The following is a 23,543-nucleotide window of genomic DNA, read 5'->3' on the forward strand; positions in this document are numbered from 1 at the left end:
AGTAGTTATAAAGATTAACCCTTGGCGGTGTTCATGATGGGCATTCTCATACAAGGACAAAGGATGGTTAGGCTCTACTTTTTAAAAAGTCATATCAATTTATGGATCAATCAAGTTTTGTATCTTCACAAAGCTCTTTCTACAGCTTTAAAGCTGATAAATGGTGAAATAATTGAAGACATTGACAGATGAGCATACAGACGTCAATCATCATGTGAATTGAGTTAGGTAGTTGGCCCGCACTGCTGGAATTCTATATGTGAAAGTAAATGCATGAAATGAAACAAGTTTTCTTGCTCTAAGTCCTATCTTGTTACAGTCAATTGAAATATTATGTTTTTGGCATTGAATGATGAGCACGCAACTTTCACTCATCATGAGAACTAAATTAGAAAGTTATCCAACGACTCAACCATTCCGTAGGTGAAAGCAAAATATGTGAAATGAAGCACTATTTATACGTTTCTCTTCTCATACATTTAAACAATACATCAAGATTTGAGGGTCTTTTTAGAGGACTATTATATAAAAGTATTTTAAATGGCTTGAATATGCACACATACACATAACCTGCAAGTGGCTATTTAAATTGTTAGTCACTTGATAATGGATTGACTACTGCTCAACAGCCCTCCCACCCCCCACCCCCCAGCATTTTCTTCAACCTTTTAACAAGTTACTACTAGGGATGGTGCAAATCTGTTCTTTTTTCATTTTAAATTTTGGGTGCCCTGTATTCTGTTTTTGAGAAGATTCCAGGAGATTAGGAGTGGGGCCATTTGGATTCATAATTCAGAATGCTGAGTTCAGTATCCGTTTTGGGAAGAATCTACCCAAAAACAAATTAGGGGATGGGGGCACTTGAAAACAGAACAAAAACAGAACGTAATTCTCTGCCATTTTGCACATGTCTACTTACCACAGCACGCAGAGATAGTTGTTTTCATTTTTCTGCTGTTGTTTTTTGTAATTCTGATGATGATTGCAATGTTTATCCTTCAGTATCCCTGGTTTTTGGTTCCAGGGCATTCCCTCATCCCCATGGATACCAACATCCATGGATGTTCAAGTTCAATTATATATATTGGCATAGTAAAAGGGCATCCCTTACATAAAATGGCAAAGTCAAGGTTTGCTTTTGGTTTTCTTTAAATGTAGTGAAATCTGTGGATGCAAAATCCATAGACATGGGCCCCTTCCACATAGCTATATAAAATCCACATCAAACTGGGTTATATGGCAGTGTGGACTCAAATAACCCAGGTCAAAGCAGATATTGTGGATTATCTGCTTTAATATTCTGGGTTTTACAGCTGTGTGGAAGGGCCCATGGAGGGCTAACTGTATATAGTATGTTTTAAAATGTAATATGCTATATGACATACGCGACAAAATAATTTGAAGTGTGTGGATTTTGAAGGTTTGCCACTTGTTAGTAGAGTTGGGCTTTCATATCCCTAGCTTCTGCATCCATAGATTCAACCAATCACAGCTCAAGAATTTTCAGAAAAAACATATCAAGCATGAAACTGGTGTGTAACACGCCTTGCTGTAGCCTCCTACCATTTCATAGATCCCCAGTCCCTTTTCATCACTACATTACATTGTTTTTCACACAATACATTTTTATACAAGGAACACCATTTTACCATGCCGTTATTGAGCAACCATGGATTTTGGTATTCATGGGAGTCTTGGATCCAAACTCCAGCAGATACTAAGGGTGCACTGTATCCCATGAGTATGAATAAGAATAATCAGGTGTTAGTTCTCTGTAATTCAAAGAGATATTTGATGTGGACTTGCCTAAAAATGGAAGTGCTCTTGTTTGTGAAGAAATTGAGTTCCAGTAGCAACTGGGATCAGCAGGAAGAATTTATTTGACCATCTTTTCTCTTGCGGCCTCTCATGGAGGCAGCACTACCTCATCTGATGTTCTAGGGTGTGTATATGTCCCCAGGTCTTTTCAGGCTAGCTTGGATCCATGAAGAGGTGAGGAAAAATGAATGAAAACTGTGTTTCTTCCTTCCCTCAGTGACTATATCATAGATCTCATGTGTATCTGCTTATGTTTGCCTTGAACAATTGTTGGACTTTGTTCTTAGATCTTCATTTTCTTCCCTTCTGTGTAGGATATGTTGAAGTACAGAACTTGTCTTCATTGTTTGTGCAGCTGAAAACTAAATTTGGCTTAAAAATCCATTTTGCTAAAGATGGTGAAAGAGTGTATATTCAACTCAGCACTGACTGGAAGAGCAGGACATTGGGACTTTGTGGAACTTACAATGGGAATTTGAGAGATGATTTTCTGTAAGTTTAACTGATACAATTCCTTCATTCTTTTATTTAACCTTCTGGTGAACTCATAAATAAATTATGTGTAATTACAGTTGATGGTCGTAAGATGATCATTGAGCTTAGCCATGCACTGATTCCAATTGCTATGACAGAGCTTTTCTGGAGAATGGTTATATTTGTGTTTGACCACTCTCCCAAATTTAATGGCTATAGAGCATCGACAAATATTCACCTTTCACAATATATGACAGTCATCATGAATTTGTTCTCAGGCAATCCTAGAAGCTCCATCAGAATAAAAAGAAATTAACATAAAGCTGAGTTGTTAATCATAAAGACAATATGTAAATTGTAAGATGCCTATGTTCTAATAAATATAGAAGCAGCAGCAGCAGCAATTATTACTTATGCCTCTCTCTGTGGATTGAAGTAGGGAAACAATACCCTTTCCTCACCACCAATACAGTTCTTCTCAGAAAGGAAACTTCATGCAGTAAGAAAATGGATATGGGAGCCCAGAAAACATCTAGATGTCTCAGTCTCAGCCTGTGAATGAGATATTTGTGATATTTGTTATGTAGAAGACGGAATATCACACACCAATGTTTTTTGCATTGATTTTTAGTGGCATATCATAACTATGTTTGTGACCTTGAGTCTAGTGTACCATCGAATCTAATGTATACCTCAATTTTCAAAACTTGGAAACCCTTCTGGCAAATGTAATGTGCAGTGGTAAAATGTGCACTCTGTTGTTTGGTCAAAAAGTGTGCATTACAATTCCTGCCTGCTTAGAATTTAGAGCACCAAAGTTTTCAGCAACGGAAAGGAAAATGTTGGGGTGAATCTATGCTGGAGAATGTATCCACATTAACTGCCTTGGTTCAGTGGTATAGAATCCTGAGGGCTATAGTTTGACAAGGTCTTGAACGTTCTCTTCCAAACTTACCAAACTACCAAACTACAAATCATAGAATTGCAAAGGATTGATTCCTGTCCATTTAATTAGAGATGTTGCCCCTCAAAGAGGATCTCCAGGCCGCAGCTCCTGAAGCACCTTCTCCTTTTGCTTTGGCTCAGCACTAAGATCCCTGTGTGACACAAATCTAATGTGCACCCCAATTTTGACAAGGTATTTAGCCAAAAAAGGAGAGCATTAGATTTGAGTAAATACAGTTATGGCTTGCTAAAGTTTGATAATACAATTTTCTCTACCATGCCTTCAGGCATCTTCTCCTGGGTAATCTGATATTTCTGATATTTAAATCATGTGGATTTTTCTTTCAGATCTCCAGCAGGAATGATTGAGGGTACTCCACAGCTTCATGCTAATGCGTGGAAAGTTTCATCAACGTGCCATGTGCCTGTCAACATCCCTGTAGTTGATCCTTGTAACATTAACCAACAAAATGGTGCGTTTTTATTTCACAATTTTGACATAGAGTTCTCATAATCGAATTATTTGATCATCCTTTGCTGGTGTCTGAGATTTATTACTATCTTCAAATGAACTGGGTCTCTTCTTTTGATCTGCTCTTTCGAAAACAATCATATCAGTAAGGGTGAATCAATGTCATCTTTGTTGATATGTAGTTGATTCAAATATGACTATTCAATACATCTCAGTGGTTACTAGTTGAAGTCATATCAGAGGGATGATGAATCAAGGTTTTAGAAAACGCTTTACAAGTGCTGACCCTATTTGGGAAAATAATTAAGCAACTTAGAAAGTTCCTTTAAAGGCAATATTCAAACCTGGTGTAGCTTTTTCATTGCACTGACATGTGAGCCACCAGCTACTACAGTTTACTTTCATCAGGTTGAATCTACTGACATTGATGGAATGAGGATTATGCCCTTATATTTGTGCACATTGTTTGAGCAGCCTTTGGCTTTGCTGTGGTATGTATTAACTGTCTTTGTAGTTTATTTTTGTTGAACGTTTTGACAGCATTAACATTATAATGAGCCAGATTTCATTTTCCCTTAGCTGGATACGCATCCCAGTGTGATGTCATCAATCAAGAACTCTTTGCTCCATGCCATGTCTATATCGATCCAGCACTATATTACCAACTGTGTCGCTTTGATGCTTGCAAATGTGGAAGCAGCTGTTTGTGCAATGCCTTGGCTCACTATGCTCATATATGCAGAAAACATGGAATTAGTATTGACTTCAGATCCCAAGTCTCATATTGTGGTAAGTTTTTCAATATGAACATAGTTTATACAAAAATTGAAATGTTCTTAGGACAGATGCATTCAATAAAACAATGTATTCAGAATCTACTTGTTTTCAAATTTGTCTATCTTACAGACACACAAAGAATTTAAGCAGATAAAGTTCATTGTTATGATTAGAACTTCTCTACATGTTCATAAAGCAACTAAGAAAAACTGGTACTGGATTGGACCCACCAGCAATTCAGATTTCAAAACCCCTCTAAAAGACTCATACTTTAAGATACCATGAAATGGTTGTATTTAAATTAAAATGACCACACGTGACCCTCTTTCTCTATGGACCTCATCAAAAAGGCCCATGGATTTGCCCCATGAATCCATGGGCTCCTGGAGGAGCCACCGCTCCATGCCCCACATCACCCGCCTTAGCTTGCCTCTTATCCCATGGAGGGAAGCATCACCCCATGGGGAGGAGGCACATCATCAGCCTTACCTTGCCTCATCTCATGGGGAGACAGCAACTCAGGAAGGCTCCCATGTTGCCACAGCTGTGGCATGCACTGCTTCCTCTTTCTTTTCAGCACAGAGCCCCTGACCAGAAGTGTTTGTATGTCATGTGAAGGCCTTAGTGTCAAAAATTGAGGGGAATCAGTGTATGGCAGGAAAATTGGCCTGATGAGGTAGCAAATCTGTAATCTCTTTCTTTTTACAGTGCAGAGCACTGAATTTATCCCTGTTTGTAACAATGTCAGCAAATGGTAGAGGGCAGTATGTTTCAATAGACAGAAAGCTTGAGAATTTGTGCTCAGTTACTGACACATTGACCTTTTTTTATACATCACAACAAGTCATGGTGTAGCTTGTTGACATTTGGTAGAGGAGAGGAGTTCATCTAAGTTTGGTAAAGCATAATACCTTCACTCCTGAAATAAAGAATTGTGTCTCCACAGCATTGGTGTGCAGAAGTGGTATGCTGTACCACTCATGTTCTTCTTTTTGTGAACATTCCTGTTCTTCCCTTCCTGTCTTGGATACTTGTGATCATGACTGCGCTGAAGGCTGCAATTGCCCCCAAGGAAAATACTTTGAAGATTCTATCAACTTTTGTGTGCCAGTGTAAGTTTTGCTAAATGTATTTATCTACAGGGTGAGGGTTCTTAAAATACATTCTAGCTCTACTGTTCAAGATGTTTCCCCTTGCTTTTCTTAACAGAGTTAAGATCATATATGTGGAGTAGACCCTTTGGTGATACAGGTTGATATCCCTTATTCAAAATGGTTGGGACCAGAAATATTTTGGATTTTAGGGTATTTTTTGGGATTTTGGAATACTTGTTTTCCAAGATATCTCATTATACATATGCATATATAACGAGATAACTTGAAAATGGGATCCAGGTCTAAACATGAAATTCATGTACGTTTCATATATATCTTATGCACATAGCCTGAGGGTAATTTTATATATAATATTTGGAGTAATTTTTTGCATGAAATAAAGTCTTCATACACTGATTTACCAGAAAGCAAAGATATAACTATCTCAGCCACCCATGAGGACAATTTTTCCTTTTGGGGGCTAGGGTTATGGATCATCTGTTTACCAGCCTTTCAAAGATTTGATGATTTCACTGGGAACATAGTATGCCATAGGTATTAGTTAAGGAGTACCTTAATAAGATACCTGCACAGCCATCAGCAATTCAAATTCCACAATGCATCTCTGTCACCAATCGCAAATATGTCTCAGGGAAAAACGTATATGAATCAGACTATAAATCTGATTTATTGTTATATTAATAGGTGTTTCCTGACAGTCATAATGACATTATTAGGACAGATTTTCCATAATATCTTTAAATGTTGTTTATAGAGTATAATGGGGTTATGTAATGGTTTACTTCATTCATATGCTTTGTATGTTCAGGACTAGTTGTCGGTGTTATTATAAAGGAAGAGGTTTTCAACCTGGGGAAATTCTGCCCACACCATCCGGCTCATGGTAAGTTATAATACTAAGAGTTTCATTTTTTAATCCATCACATATGGGAGTACAGAATCCATATTTTGTACATATATAATTTTAGATCGTTAGTTCTTATGATCAGTTGCTTTTTCTACTGAATGTTTAGTTTGCTTTCACAAACAAGTTTAATATATTGCTTGCTGATTATGTTAATTTTATGTATTTATTTCTTTAAACTGAAATATGTTATTAAACCGTAGGCACTATTGTCTACATTTCAAACTGTCTTACATGCTTGGAAACAGCATTTAGTGTACAGAAAATAATATTTCTGTACAGAATTCTGTTTATTTTACACAGAATTCTTCTGCACAAGAAATGCTATTTTCTGCACAAAGAATGATATGTGAATTTTGTGTGAACAAAATCCAAACTGGAATAGTCTTCAAAAGTTGAACAGTTTTCAAAGTCTTCCTTGTAACAGGAAGAAATGCCCACAAATCTATTGTTTCTGCCCTTAAGAATAAAATTAGTGAAGTATTCTTATTCTGGAGTATGACTGGCCAGTCATGCATGATTGAGTACAGCAGCAATGTAAAATGAAATAGGGCATCCATGATCCTGTCTTTGAAAGTCTATGTTCTTACCCTAATACATTCAGACTATAACAAACAATTCCAAATATAGCTCATATTAGAGAGCCCTATGAACTGACTTGGAAATCCCAGACAATTGAGTCATCTTTTCCATACAAAGTGGATTAAATGCAAGTATTATCATGAATAATGTTTTTGAAGTTTAGCATGTAATTTTGTTGTATTCCCATGTTATAGTGTCTTTATTGCATTGTCATATCAGGTTTCAAAAATCTTTTATGATGAACATGTTGCTGTTGATAAAATCAGAATGGTAGTTTTCTCATATTAAACTATGAACACACATATTTTATTGTTCACTGACTAGCCAGTGTCTAAATGGAACAATGAGATGTACGGAAGCTGCTGCAGTTCCTGCAGGTAATTACATTTTTTGTTGTTGTTGTTTTCAGAAAGCGTTAAAGAAGTTTAGATTCAATCCCCATTTGTCTTACATAGAAGAATATCAGTTGTATTCATTGTTTGGAATTAGCAAAAATTGATATTGATATTCGAATAGATCTAGTGAGTACATTATTATCCTTTAAAATACTGACTAATTTTTTAGCCTTTCCCAATGTTATAAATAAAAATCTTAGCAATAGGACATATGGGTGGATGTACTCTGTTTATGTTCAGTGAGTGAATATCAGTTTATTGATTTATGAACTATTGTATTTGTACATATGTGAAACTTTAAAAGGTTTGGGTTCCAAGTCTACAGTTAATGTTGCCTGTCAAACAAATGTAACATTCATTGCAACTGATAAAGTAGACAGTTCCACACAGCAGAAAAGTCCATGCTGAGCCAGGTTTAAAAACCCCAGGTTGGGTTGGACTGCAGTCAACACAGCAGCCACAAAAGCCCACACTTTTGCAGCTGGATGTCCAGATGCACTTCCAGAACATTCTGGGGAAACACCTCAACACTCAGAACCTCTCCCAACCCACCCAAACCCTTTTAAAAAGAAAATAACTTACAAGGCCAGCATTTCTCTGCTGTCCGCCCTCTCTTGGCACTTAGAAATTATGTTCCAGGAGAAGGGAGGACTAAGGGCAATTTTCCTCCTCCCTCCTCCTGGCGCACCATTCCTAAGCACCAGGAGAAGGCAGGCAGCATGGAAATGCTGGCCCCATAAGTTATTTTCTTTTTAAAATGCTTTGGGGGCGGGGGTTAGGGAGGAGGTTACAGCCCTTTTACATTTTTCAGGCTGATTCAGCCCAGAAAAACATGATGGGGCTATCTGGACTGCTCCCTCAGAAGTCCGGGACTTCTGAAGGGGCAGTCCAGACAGTAGCCATAGTGGGTTTGTCCTGTGCCTTACAAGAAGGTGTGGAACAAACCCACTAACAAATGGTCTCCATGCGAAGCAGGGTTTTTCTGCTTTGCGCCAAAATCATTTGTGATTTTGTGAGGCATCATTTGGACACTCCCGCGAATATCATGTTTTGCACCCCCGTCTGGATTCACCTGTTGTCTACAAAAGCTCATGCTACTAACTTTATGCTCTCAGTTAGTCTCTAAGGTGCTACAAGATCCCTTTACTTATTGATATTCCAGACTCACACTGCTATGCCTTTGAAATATAAAACAATATTTTACTAACTTCAAATACTTTGTAAGATACAGCTTCCTGTATCACTACTGGGTGATGTGAACAGAGAATTATCCAGAAGCAATTCAGTATGTTTAAGAAATTAATTGGTACATTTGATTTACATGAAATGAACTGAAACTTGTCAAATAAAAAGCTATTTGATGCATGCTGAACTTTGCACTGCTTTAGAGCATAATTTATAAAATGTCAGTGTTCATGTTTGATTTGGAGAGTTCTGACAATCCCAGACATTGTCAGACAGTAGTAATCCTACACATTATAAACTGAAGATTTTAAATAATGTAAAGAATAAAGTGTTACATTGCAGCTAGCAGAATTTCTTGATTTATATTGCTAGTTATGAGCCATTAAAAATAAACACTTGAATTCCAATTCATTTCAAGATAGAATTAAGCATATATTGATCTCATGCACATATTTCCAGTCCAGACATGTCCTGAAGGAAAAATCTACTATGATTGCCGATCTCATGTACCTGGCTTGCCATCTGCTGGAGTAAACTGTGAGCTGTCATGTGCAAACCTAGCCATGAATTTTACCTGTGCACCATCTCCTCCATGTGTAAGTGGTTGCATTTGTCCTCCTGGGTAAGTATTTCTGAGAGTACTGGACTGAGAAATATGGATTTTTTTAAATTTAAAAAATGATGTATTCCTCATCACTTTAAGTAATTTCAGAGATCCATAGTGATTTTTTTCTTTATGTTTGGTTTTTTTAAAAAAAGCTTAATTTCTCTTGTAAATATATGAGGAGAACTTTTTAGAAACAAGGTAATCAATAGACCAAATTTGGAAAATTACATATTTGACAAATAAATCAAGAAAAGAGAGTTTTGCCTAATGTATATTGAGCCTTGTAGTGAGTTTTTAGAAAAAAGCAAGAGGTCTACCATTTAGATGTTTTTGTTTCATCCAATCTGGGACTTGGAAATGTTAGAGTATTTGGAGTACAAATCCCATAATTCCCCAGATATTATGGCCCTGGGTGTCTGAAGCAATCATATTCATCATCTTTATTTATACTCTGCCCCCTCTCCCCAAAGGGACTCAGAGCAGCTTACAACAATCAACAAGTAGAAAAATAATATAACCAATAGACAAAGTAGGGAAGTAATGAAAAGATTTCAGAACATGGCAGGATATTGCACCAAACTATAGTTTTTTTTCCTGCATGGCAGAGGAGATCTGGACTGGATGGCCCTTGGGGTTTCTTTTGTTGTTGTTGTTGTTGTTGTTGTTGTTGTTGTTGTTGTTATGAAGGCTGGATGGCCATTTGTTGGGGGTGCTTTTCTGTACTTTTCCTGCATGACAGAAGGGGGTTGGGCTGGATGGCCCTGGTTTTTCACTGAAATACTGTTAAGTTTATGTTGGTTAAAATTGTTCTTCATATTAAATACTCTATTGTTCTTTCTTGCTTGCTATCTTTTTTTTCTCTTTGCACTGTGTGAATTGGTTCATACAAATACTTTCCATCCATATCTCACTGTCCCAGCACATGTCCGATATATACCGGATATTCCAGGGTACTAGACAACTTATTAGGCACGTAAAACCTTATAAAATTTTGGGGTTCGTATAGTACGCCGGGTATAAAATTAAAATAATAAAATTACAAACTACGGCTCCCAGAATGCCTCGGGGGGCCCATCCCAGGCACGCTGCAGCCCTTGGGGGTCTCTCTCTCCTCCTCCTCACCGGTAGAGCCTCTTGGTGTGGAGGGCCTGGGCCATGGGCTCCCCTCCTCCTCTGCCTCCACCTCCTCCACTGCCTTGGCTCATGGCAGCCTCCCAGGCAGGCTCCCCATCCTTCCTGGCTACCGTGTTGCTCAGGCCAGGAAGGAGAGTGGTCTGAGCAGAAGGGCCTCCCGTGTTGGTCAGGCCACTCTCCTTCTTCCTGGCCAGGCCTCGTGAGAAGCACATCTTCTCCCGCGAGACAACTTTGTCTCACGGGAGAAGAGGCACTTCTCACGAGGCTTGACGGAGCTGGGAGGCAGAGACGCCATGGTGGCAGGAAGAAGGAGAGCGGCCTGAGTAGCACGGGAGGCCCTTCTGGAGGCAGCACAGGAAGCAGCCCAGAGGCCCAAGGGCAACCGCAGCCAGGCATAGAGGACAGAAACCACCTGGCGTAGAGGACAGAAAATGCGGAGTCGTCTTAAACGGCGATTATATCCCCAACTCTCTATTTTGTGTGCTAAAGTTGGGGGGGGGGGTCATCTTATAGCCCCAGTTGTGTAATACCCTGGAATATATGGTACACATTATAATATAATATAATATAATATAATATAATATAATATAATATAATATAATATATACAAACATTTCTTGGGGCTCCAGAAGAAACTTTTGCTTCAAAAAGGGCTCCACCACTGAAAAAGTTTGAAAACCCCTGCTCTAGTGGCAATGTTTTGAAATAACTTCTAACATAACATATTTCAAGACTGCAGTGTTTCAGTGGATACATAACCCCTACAATGTCAGTGTTGATGACTGATATAAATCTGCTGTTGCTTCCAAGGCGTTTGTTTTCCCTAATATATTCAACAGAAAGTGGGCAGGTTAATGTGATCACCATTTGTCTTCAAGCACATCTAACCTTACCTGATCCAAACATGGAAATGTATTCTTTGAGCACAACTCACAGACACACCCTCTAGCATGCCGCCTATGGGTATTCTATGAAGTGTAATTTCATAAAGTATATACATATTTAAAAACCCAATTGAAGCTCTGCCTGCATTTCAGTTTCATAATGATGCAATTGATTTTTTTTCAGTGAAGAAGATACAAGTGAGTCAACCACAGATATCTAGTATCTTATTTAATTTGATCCTCAGAATGTCATCTCTTTCTATATTGATCTTGGATTCACTTTCCAGACTACATAAAAAATCTCTGCCTTTGGTAATGGACTTTTCAGTAGAGTCTTGAGTAGATGTAATAACTCACAACATTACTCTGAGTAAAAGCAACCAGCAAAAAGGAGCATGCACCAGTAGCCAAATGGGTTGCTTATTATCATAATTGTCACAGAGTGGAGAAGAACAAATGCCAGTTCATTACCTTCTGCATTTTGCTCAGATTTAAGTATAAATGTATTCATTGAAACTGTATCCTCCTTTGCTAAATTTTGTAGGACTGTTATTCAAGATAACCATGCCAAATTATTTCAAACATTTATTTAATCAATCAGGTTTTTTTGGCCTCCTGGAATTTCCCATCCATATATTCAAATAAAGTAACTTTTCCAAGTCAATACATTAAAGCTGACTGGTCATACAATTGGAGCAACTACTACCTCTTATAGACGACTATTCTGCCTGTACTAATCAAACAATACTTGCGCCAATTTATGCATTTGTTTATTCTAAAGGATGGCAGAGCATAAAGGAAAATGTTATGTGCCTGACAGTTGTCCATGTACCTGGAAAGATTGGGAATATATGTCAGGTGAAGTGATAGCTACACCTTGTTACACATGGTAAGTAGTTTATATTCCATTACAGTTTATTTAGAATTGTACATAATATGACATTAGCCATTTGTTCTTTGAGTTATATAATGTGATTAAGCTTAAAATAATATTTTAAAAACATAATAAAATAAATGTATCTGAAAGAAGCTCATAGCCTATTTATGGGAAACAGATGAGTAATTTTTTTTTGCGTCAGGAGCGACTTGAGACACTGCAAGTCACTTCTGGTGTGAGAGAATGGGCTGTCTGCAAGGACATTGCCCAGATGTTTTACCATCCTGTGGGAAGCTTTTCTCATGTCCCCACATGGGAAACTGGGGCTGACAGACAGGAGCTCACCCCGCTCCCCAGATTCGAACCGTCGACCTTTTGGCCAGCAGTTTTGTCGGCACATAGGTTTAACCCATTGTGTCACCAAGTAAATGATTTAAATATTTTAAAATGGGATCATATCAGAGAATGTTATCTTCTCTGGACCTGTAACTTGATACTAGAGATTGCAGACATAATGGTTGTCAAGAACATCCAACAGCACAGATTATTAACTTGATGCAGCAGAAACTGGACCTTATATTCTATAATGCAGAAATATCTCTTTAAAAATAATAAGCCATTAAAGTTGTATAACCAACAAAACCCAATAAAAACTCCAAATCAAACAAAAAACAAATGGACAGACCTCAGAAGGGGATCAGAGAAGAAAGAAATGGAGGGGAAGTATACAGAATATGAGCCAGAACTAGGCTCATATTCATACAAGCTAACAATTTTTCCAAAAATAGACTTCCTAAAAGCTGGTATCATAAAAAAATATGTTCACATATAGCTAAAAAACAGTATAATGTTTGGACCATACAATGACTGATGAGGAATGTTTAATGCTCCAACCTTGAGTAAAAGCCTTTTGGCAACAGTAGGTAAAGGTAAAGGTTTCCTCTTGATATTAAATCTAGTTGTGCCCGACTCTTGGGGTTCATGCTCATCTCCATTTCTAAGCCGAAGAGCCAGCATTGTCCGTAGACACCTCCAAGGTCATGGTGCCGGCATGACTGCATGGAACACCATTATCTTCCCGCAGAAGCAGTACCTATTGATCTACTAACATTTGCATGTTTTCAAACTGCTAGGTTGGCAGAAGCCATAGCTAAAAACGGAAGCTCACCCCAGTTCCCAGATTCGAACTACTGCCTTTCTGGTCAGCAAGTTCAGCAGCTCAACAGTTTAATCTGCTGCGCCAACAGGGGGCCCTAGCAAAAGTTAAAACAATTAAATTATACATTGCAGGAATACAGTTTAAAGAATGTGTGTATCCCTGTTACACGAAGCTGAAGAATTTTTGGCTCTTCAAATGTTTTGATGTAGTCCCTCAATTTTTACCATACACCAAGCTGGGTTTTTTTTCTGTGCTGAAGTGAAAATCAACAGGAAAGCATTATACAAGTTGTTGAAACTGTATATGAATAAATAACAGCAATTTAACTTTTGTAAACTATTTCTTGAATCTGCTTCATTATAAGAAAGAGTACATTTTCAACTCACAAACTCTCTCTAATCAGATAATCTTGATCTTTTCCCCAACAGTACTTGTCGGCGTGGGATTTTTAATTGCACTTACTACCCTTGTCCTGCTGTATGCACAGTCTATGGGGATCGACACTACTATACCTTCGACGGACTAGAGTATGATTATGTCAGTGACTGCCAGGTTTATTTGGCAAAGGTAAGGATGCCTTTCCTTTTAAATGTTTGGTAAAGGTAAGTATGCTTTTCTTTTTACATTATTGTATAAACCTGAAGAGGGCAAATGTGATCATCTTTCGCCATGGTTCTCGAGGGCATAGGGGACATATTTAGTAAAATGAAATCCAAAAAAGAAAATATGAGGCAAGGCAGGATGATGTGGTCTTTCAAGCTCTCATGAGAGGACAATGCAGTCTCCCAGCCAGCCTTGCCCTGGGAAGATCACGAACATTTCTTATGTGGTACATAATATAACTGATGTGGATGAGAAAAGGAATACTGAAAAAGCAAGCCAATGATTCGCCATACTTATTTTAGAACTCCCCTCGGGGAGATAGGGCGGAATATCAATAAAGTTTTATTTTAATATTATAGAAGTATGCATTTTGAGTATATTTGTAACCCTCCCCTTTATCTGCCACAATAATTTTCTGTTTAGTCTGCCAGGGACATGTAGAGTTCTAAAGTTCAGCAGAGAAGTTGGCATTCACAACAGCAAGATAAGTGGCATATTGCCCGCAAGCCTTTCATCCAACATGCAAGACGACACGAGTGATGAAAACATTTGCTGTGTAGATTTTTGATACTAGAACTCGCTTCATTATTTTTTAAGACAGGTGCAATGCTAACTCTGCCTAGAAGGTTTTCCAGATTTTCTTTTTATAATGGGTGAACTACTATTTCATAATAGCTAATTTGTTCATAGCATTTGGATTGTGCAGAACTGTTGAAGGATTTCTCTGGCCTTGCAGAAAGGCTGTTGACTGTAGTTTAGACCAGATATTCTCAGAATGTATCATAGAGTACCTCCCTGGAAGGCCTCATTGCTGAACTGGGAAGGCGATTTAAAAAGGCATACATTTGGAAAGGCATTGTACAGGTATACTTCAGTTAATGAAATAGAAATGTTCCTTTTTTAACAAAAAAAACTTGGCAGAAATAACTTTTTTGTGGGGAGCTGGAGCTGACAGAGGGAGTTCACCCATGCTCTCCCCAGATTCGAACTGGCAACCTTCAGGTCTGCAACCAAACCTTCAGGTCAGCAGTCCTGCCAGCACAAGGGTTTAACCCATTGTGCCACCGGGGGCACCAGAAATAACATGGAAAATATAGGGATAGCTCCTTGAACCACAAATAAGCAAAGGTCTACCTGCAATTCTCTATGCACCCTGTTACAGTATTCATGTTTCTAAACTTATAAAATATCCTTTTATTTTATTCTCCATCCCCAAACTATTCATAAATTTGTAAGTCCACTCATTCTGTTTTACCTACCAATTCTTTTAGCCTAAGACAATATTTCTCCTGTGAAGCCCATATTAATATCTTGAACCAAAAATCAAATCCAAATCTTCAGATCTGCCCTTTTAAATTTCAACCTTGGTTTTTTGCTGAGCCCCCAGACACACACACTTTGGACATCATTAAAAACTGACACATAACTTGAGGGTGAGATTTTTTTCCATAGTAAACAAAGTTTTTGCTCTGTTTAGCTACATCTCCTCCCCCAAAGTCTCCTAATCCACTCTCTTCCTTTCCATATTCAATCTTCTTATCAACTAAATCTTCCATGTTACACCAATGCTTTCCCTGACCAAAGCCTCTTCAATTTCTTTGGACTTTCCCTCATCCTCTCATTCTAACGACTGCTCAGCCTCGTGGCCTTTGTTCTGTGGGGTCCCGTTAGATTCCATACTGTCTCCCCATGTTATTTAACATCTACATTAAACTGCTGGGAAATATCATCCAGAGTTTTGGAGTTCAGTGCCATCTGTACGTAGATGACACACAACTCTACTACTTTTTTTCCACTGAATGCCAAGAATGCCGTCCTGATACTGAACCGGTGTCTGTCAGCTGTGATGGCTTGAATGAAGATGAACAAATTGAAACTGAATCCTGACAAGAGAGGTACTCCTGGTCAGTCATAGGGCTAATCAGGGTATAGGATTGCAACCTGTGCTAGATGGGAATCACACTCCCCCTGAAGGCACAGGTCCACAGTTTTGGGTCCTGGACTCAGCGATGTCCCTGGAAGCCCAGGTGTCCGTGGTGGCTGGGAGGGGCTTTGCACAGCTAAAGCTTATGCACCAGCTGTGCCTGTACCTTGAAAAGCCTGATCTGGCCATGGTGGTACACGCCTTAGTCACATCCATATTAGATTACTGTAATGCACTCTACATGGGGCTACCCCAGAAGAGTGTTTGGAAGCTTTAACTCATGCAAAAGTCAGTTCGCACCTTACTTACAGGAGCAAGGTATAGTGAAAGAACTACCCCTCTTCTAAAACAACTGCACTAGCTACCAATTCAAGGTGCTTTAGCCTATAAAACCCTAAACATTTCGGGCACAGCCTACTTATTGGACCACATCTCCTCCTATGAGTCCACACAAGCCTTGTGGTCATCAGGTGAGGCCCTACTCTCAGTCCCACAATCATCTCAAGGGCAGCTGGTGGAAACAAGAGTGAAAGCGCCTTCTCGCTGTTGGCACCGAGGCTCTGGAACTCCCTCCAGAAAGAGGTTAGAATGGCCCCCTCCCTACTATCATTCCAGAAGCAAGTAAATATTTTCCTTTGAAACAGACTTTTCTCAAAGAAGTTCAGTAGATTGACAGTCATTATGTTGTGCAATATTTGCGCTATATAGTGGACATTCGGCAATTGGCTTGTTTCATGGCATAAAGAAATAGGATATTACATGGGTTTTAAATTAAATGTTTTCAATTATGTTGCTATGCTAGTTTTATGCTAATTGTCACGGGCAACGGGAGTTTATAATGTGTTAATGTCTTAAAGTTGTTAATGTCTTATTCACCGGGATTCATGTTCATATTTTTGTTTGTAATTGTCTTGATTTTACATGCTGTATGCTGCTTTGAGTCCCACCGTGGGAGAAAAGCAGGATAGAAACAAACAAACAAACAGACAAACAAACAAACCCTCCTGGGATGTTCTCATCTTCCTTCAGAAGTCCAATATGCTCCCCAACTTCTCCCATTTTGATTCTCCATATCCATGTCTTTAACACTGTCATACGTCAAATTGCTATCCATGTTATGTTATTAAATAGAGTCAACAAATATGACTTCTATGACACTGTTTCTGTCTTCTCAATTTTTTTGCATTTGTTATTCTTCTGTTTAACAAAGCTTTGGCATTTAAGGAGTTAACTTCTTTGCCTCAGCATCAACTCCTGTTATTTTGTAATATGAGCACCTTCATCTGTTTTAGGTCTTTCCACTGTCAAAATAGACCACATTGTCATACACAACCAGCCTTTTTTACAGTGCCACTTTAATTACAGAGTGTATGAAGAAAACTAATCAAATTAACTAAATTGTTGTTTCTCAAAGTCCCTGTCTTTTTCCATTAAAAAGGATTTGTTCTTTTGTTCTGTTTGTTTATAAAACCTTTAAAGGTTTTTTTTGTAGTCAGTTCCAAAACAGCATGTAACTTCAAAAACATTATTCACAGTTTCGCATAATAGACCAAAAGACAGATAATTTACCAAAGTATCTCTTGACTACTGGTCTGAAGATTCCTTTTGCACTTAGTTCTAAATGACAGATATTAAAGAAAATATACTTAGAAAAGAACATGTAGTTGCAGTTTACGGCCTATTCATACATGAAAAAAAAATATCCTATTTGCAGAGTATTCTATCAGGGCGCATCCAGACAGCCCCTTTATTGTGGTAACTCCCGCAATAAAGAAAGGGCTATCCAGATGACGTCCTGGACAATCCCGAATTAATTTGCTACAAACCATGAAAACCCTGGTTTGTAGAAAATTAATTAGACACTGGATTTATTCTGCGCCTTCTTGGAAGGCGTAAGATAAACCCACTATTTCTGGTGTCTGGACTGCAATCCTGACACCATTCCAATAGTTTTCCGGACTAAATTATTCTGGAAACTGTGGGAATACCCACCCCTCCAAACACAAAACAGTCTATGTAATGAGAAAGTATAATATCAAAAGAGCATATAGTATGCAATTTACCAAAATCCCCAGTACATAGCTCAATTCAGTGGCATAAAGCAAAATCAACAGGAGCAGCCGCTCTCAAATGTAGCAGTTCTAGGTCTGAATAAGGGTTCCACTGTATATAAGCTTCAGGGAGATGAGCACCACCCCCAGAGTCGGACACAATTAGACTTAATGTCAGGGCAAAGCTTTACATTTACTAGTGCTTTATATTAGTTTTTGGCAGCGGGTTTGAGAAGGTTTTTGCCCTCAAAGTTGGATTATGTTATTATTATATTTTTAAAAAATTAAATGAAATGCTCTTCAGGTTCAGGTGAACTGTAACTTAGTGGTAGGGAATTTTGTTCTATTTTTAAATTTAGTTTTGCATAGAAAGACTCGTCTCTGAGACTTTGGAGACACACTTAGTAGACCTATTTCTATGCTAGCTGGTATTCAACTGCTGGCCAATTATGTGACTTGATACAAGGTATCTGCCTCTTAGTTGTTTTCAGTTACAACAGGCTAACCTGTAACAGCTGCAGAAAATTATTCAGTATATGTCTAACATGGCCCTTTCTTTTCCTTTTTTTTCACTTGTTCCACCTTTCTGCAATAGGCAAAAGATCTCATTACAGTTGGCAATGGTTTTGCATTTTTCTGGCTGAATCTACTCCAAATCAGCAATTTCAGTCTCATTTACCTTTATTTACTAGGCCCCTTCAAAACATTATATAATTGTATCTCTCCAAGTTTACTTTTAAATTTTCCAGCTGTCCCCGAAAATGGCTGGAGAAAGAGAGAGTTCTTTGGCAGGTCATGCTACAGACACACAGTAATCTCCATGAAAGGGATCAGCCTATTCCAACATGATAACAGATTTTGTAAAAAGGAATTCCTTTTTTTTTTTTTTTGCAGAAGGTTGGTATATGTATTTTGTTTATTCAAGAATAGATCCAGGTTATTTGAAGCACTGTATCTCTCTCTACAAATCTGTGAGATATCTATGATCATCTGGGGAGGGGCTTATCTCTGTTCTACTGCCCACTTAAGCATGTTTGGTGGGACACACAGGAGAGGGCCTTTCTGGTGGCTGCTCCCAGACTGTGGAACTCTCTCTCAAGAGAGATCAGGATTGCCCCATCCCTGTTGGCCTTTTGCAAGCAGGTTAAAACATGTCTTTGCCATCAAGCACTTGGGGGAAATTGGGAGACATGCTGCTAGGGAGGTTGTGGTGGAATTTTTGGGGGGATGGTGGGTTTTAAATGCAATTTTAAAGGTATTTTCGCATTTTAACTGTATTTTAACTTTTGTATCCACCCACAAATGTTTAATTTTTTATTTTTTGCATCTGTCTTATTTTTAAAAAAATTATTAGGTGTGTTTATTTGAAAAGAGAAAATTGTCGCTTCAATGGCAGATGATGCCGCAAGTGTGCACAGTGGTCTTTATTAAAGGGGATCAAGCTATTCTCTGCAAATGGTTGATATCGTTATATTGTACTGCACTGGAGAGAGAGCATAACATTTCACTTTTCTCCCAGCAGTTCCATTCTTTGCCCTCTCATTATATTCACCTTCTTTCTTTTTGGAGTTTTTGCATAAATATTGCTCCAGTAAAGATGCAGCATTCAGATCTACTCTGCTCATGCTGCTTCCTCACAGATGTACATGAGGATAATGCTACTAAAGATAGTGGTTCATAGGTGCAACAGTTTCTTGCTTTGTACAGGAGTCCATAAAATGAGCTAACTTTCTGTTCTTTGGCATGTGGAGAAGGCTTCCTTGATGCTGCTTTATTGGAAACTTGGCTAAGATTACAGTGTGTATTACCTCTTGAGCCTGGGATATCCTCAGGGTTCATATTCAAGTGCCTGAACCTTTTCAGTCTTAAATTTTTCAGTAGTCTTAGATACTGGATTTGGTTTCACCTCCACAACAGTGTGAATCTATTCAGTTTCTGATGGACTTGGCATTACTTTAACTATGTGGTAGTTTCAGCATGTATTAGTTTTATCTCTGGCCACACTCAATGTAATGCAATACAAGCCTTAACATCATTCCTATGAGTTAAATGCTATGTGTATATATGGGATTATCTTTGTCAATTTCACTGTAACACTACCGCCATTGAGAGAAATGGCTTTTGTATAGCTATTTTGATTATGTCAAGGGACAAAACTCTTTTGGAGTCTGAATTTAATTTTAATTTAATCACTTAATCAAAGTTGCAAGCTTGGACACATTTACCTTCAAATCAGATCCACTTAATCTTTTAGGGGCTTCATTTTTAGTAGACATGGATTGCACTTTACGAAAGAATTTCCATTGCTTTTAGAGAAACATTCTTCTACATGTTCATTTAGTAATTTGAGCTCTTTCTTTCAGCTTTCAAGAAAGGAACTTGTTTCAAAGACATATAAAATACAGATTTAAATTTCAATAAAAAGTATATTTTAGACAGTGTCAATTTATGTTCTCATCTGTATTCCTTATTTTGTTTTACATGGGGACAAAAGAAAACATTTGTGAGAGAAAAAGCATTAATCACTTCATAAATGTTTTCACAGATTTCTAGTGGTTTTCACCTGTTGGACAAGACAGATACGTACTGCAGCGCATTGCTAGGGATAATATCACTTGGAAAAGGATACCTGAGCATTCCTCAGCCTTAATCTTGGAACTATCGTGTTTTTAATTAGGAAAGAATTGCTGTAATGTAATACAATAAAATACCAAATCTGATACTAAGTAGAGGAAAACCAAATAAATTATACAAAAGACGACTGTTAACTGTGATGTATATAAAACTAAATATATTAACTCACTGCACCTTTTATTATTGAAATCAAAGACCATTTGGAAAGGCAGTATTCACCTGTCTAATTAGCTCTCTGTTTTGATAACATGAGCACACACCCAATCTTTGTACTAGAACTTTGTCAGGAGTCACTGATGAATGCCCAGTTCTTTGGATGAACATACTCCGGAACCTTTTATAAAGAAAACAAAGGAAATACACACCTGTTTAGCCTGTTTGCATAATTTATATTTATGTAAGTAGTTCTTTGCCACTGTTAGTTAGGTGGTCTAATGCCTTTTTTTCTCAATCCAGTTAAGTTTATTCATCCTGAACTAGCAGCTCCCATATTGTTATTGTCATGTGTCTTCTAGTCAATTCCAATCTATAGTGGTTCTATCAGAGGGTTTCCTTGGCAAGATTTATTCAGAGGAGTTTTGCTGTTGCCTTCAATTAAGGCTGAGAGAGTATATTTTAAGGTCAAATTAGCATTTTAAAAACACATTAGAGGGATTTTAGAAGGTTGTTTACTTCAACCTCATGTGTTTCATAGGTTAAGCTACAATTTCCATAATACCCAGCCAGCATTATGATGGGAATATGGGAGTTCAATGCTCCTTTAGTATTTCTACTTTTCTACGATTTTGAATGTAAATATCAAAATCATTTGAACCAATCTACTTTAGCTTGTCCATTACATTTTAATTGGTAGTAAAACTTCTGGAGAGTATTGGATTTGGAAATGCTCATGTATTTCTACTTTGCTGATATGGAAAAAACAATCTTCTTCAGTTTGCCCATCACATTTTAGTTAGAAATACAAGCTTCTGTTTTGAATTTCCCCCCAAAGGGAGAATAAGTCATCATTTTATTCAGTTATGATACACTGTATTCGGAAACTGCAAGACCTTTGCTGAGTTTTGGTCACTTGCCTAGGTTTCTCCCCTTGTTTCTTTATTGCTTAGCAACTGCAAATTATCACAAAGAAAACTATTACTAAGTTAGAACAGTCTCATTTTTTGTAAGTTCATGGAAAGACAGGAATGAAGGTTACAGGATTGGTGGGTGGAGGGGGTGCATTTTGTGTTTGTTTTCTCTCAGTTTAAGTTGGCTTCACATGAGAAGCAGTGGTACTTCTTTCCCAGCATTTTGCCTTAAAAGGTAAATGTAGCTGTGTTCCAGGAAGTTATGATGTAAACACTGTATTTTCCTTTTTAGTAGAGTATAGGAGAGAGATTACTTTTTTGGTGATGTAACTTTTTTCTTCTTGTCATTGCTCCCCTGACACAACCAGCAACCAGCTCAGGTGGCTTGCAGAACATATGCTTAGAGTAAAAATGTCTGTAGGTTCCTGGTCCAGCATCCCCTGTTAAAACATCTTTGGTGACATATCTGCCAGCTTAAGTAAAAATAGAAGGCAGGGTGGATCAATTGGCAGTGTACGAGCTTTATATATTCAACCTTTAATTCAGAACCATAGGTGATAACTTCCACCTTCAAGTGAAGAACAGAATTTTTATACTCATCCTAAATAATTGAATTTCTCAGATCTCATTTGCATTGGACTATATATATCTGTAGTGGAATCCAATTGATAACATCTGTTCCACTGACTGCACTCTGGCTCATCTGGGTTGAAATCTAGGTCACTCTGACATAACTTGACTTAAGACAGCATTAACTTGTCCTGACCCATGAAACAGTCCAAGGTAGCTGGAGTCCACTTAAGGAAGTAGGATATACTCGTTGACAGATTGTTGCAGTGCTGTATAATGATGTTTGTTCACAATAAGCTTTTCTTCTCTGCAGGGTGTCAACAGTTCAAACTTGTCTATAATTGTTCAAAACAAGAAGTGCTTTGACAATGACATTGTCTGCTCAAAAAATGTTTTTATTTCTGTTGGAGATGCTGAGATTTTTTTCAGTGAACCCCTAAGCTTACAGGTATGTGCTGTTTTTCCTTTCTTTGTTCACTGAACCACAGTACTAATCAGTATTTGAAATACCATTAAGATGTCACTTCTCCAACATGGAGCCCCCATATATTTTTCATTCCCAATATGGGATAACTACTGTTTTTGGACAATAAATATTGTGGGATTGATGTATGTGGAGGAGACAACCTTGTAGAAGTTCCATGACCATAGCCAGGAGGATTTAAAGGTTCAATCCCCCCCCCCCTTTGAATCTGGTCATTTTGTTGCAACACTTCATTTAGTTATGCTCTCATGTTGTAGTCTCTGACCACATCTATAAAATTTTAGTTTTCAGTGAATCTTCCATAGGCCTACAGATGAGATGGCTGCTTACAGTATAGTCAAGAACTTTTATGCATATCCTGAAATAAATGTGATACATCTATGTTGTATCCCTAGAAATTTAGTTTCTTTCCTTGTGATATGGGATTATGATGAATAATTTCCTTTCTCAGAAATGCAAGACTAAAGTCTTGCTGGATGTCTGTAACTGGTCACTTATTTATCTGCATTGTGGGTTTTTTTTAATCTGATACATTTCTGGGAGGGGGTTGAACCCTTAACCCCCCCTCCCCGACTACTGTCATGAGAAGACCTCCAAATTGTATATTACCTTTTGTATGTACAATGTTTTGATTCACAGGTATGTTGAAAATAAAGTGATGTGGCAAACTAAGTATATGGAGAACAGAATGAATGTGGTTGTTTAAAAGAGACAACTTGTTTCTAAGAACAATGTTGATAGATATTGCAATTGTTAAAAAAGGTCTTCAATTTTGAATAGTAATAATAATAGGCATCATTTTAATCAATCATTCAGTTCCTGCTTTAGCGTTAGTTGAGTGCACATATAAGTTTAGTTATCTATTGCGTATTACAAAGATCA

At 37.9% G+C, this 23,543-nt stretch overlaps 1 protein-coding gene across 1 annotated transcript in view; it reads left to right on the forward strand.

Moving 5' to 3' along the window:
• Positions 1–23,543, forward strand: part of OTOGL (otogelin like) — a 95,648-nt gene that overhangs the window by 19,537 nt on the left and 52,568 nt on the right. The window contains exons 14-23 of the mRNA XM_067468495.1: positions 2,133–2,310; positions 3,586–3,710; positions 4,289–4,498; positions 5,433–5,598; positions 6,410–6,484; positions 7,412–7,464; positions 9,127–9,289; positions 12,074–12,181; positions 13,757–13,895; positions 22,491–22,625. Of these exons, the coding sequence (XP_067324596.1) occupies positions 2,133–2,310; positions 3,586–3,710; positions 4,289–4,498; positions 5,433–5,598; positions 6,410–6,484; positions 7,412–7,464; positions 9,127–9,289; positions 12,074–12,181; positions 13,757–13,895; positions 22,491–22,625 (1,352 nt within the window). The remainder of the gene's footprint in view (positions 1–2,132; positions 2,311–3,585; positions 3,711–4,288; positions 4,499–5,432; positions 5,599–6,409; positions 6,485–7,411; positions 7,465–9,126; positions 9,290–12,073; positions 12,182–13,756; positions 13,896–22,490; positions 22,626–23,543) is intronic.

This window comes from Anolis sagrei, chromosome 5 (assembly GCF_037176765.1).
Source record: "Anolis sagrei isolate rAnoSag1 chromosome 5, rAnoSag1.mat, whole genome shotgun sequence".
Classification (NCBI taxonomy): Eukaryota; Metazoa; Chordata; class Lepidosauria; order Squamata; family Dactyloidae; genus Anolis; species Anolis sagrei.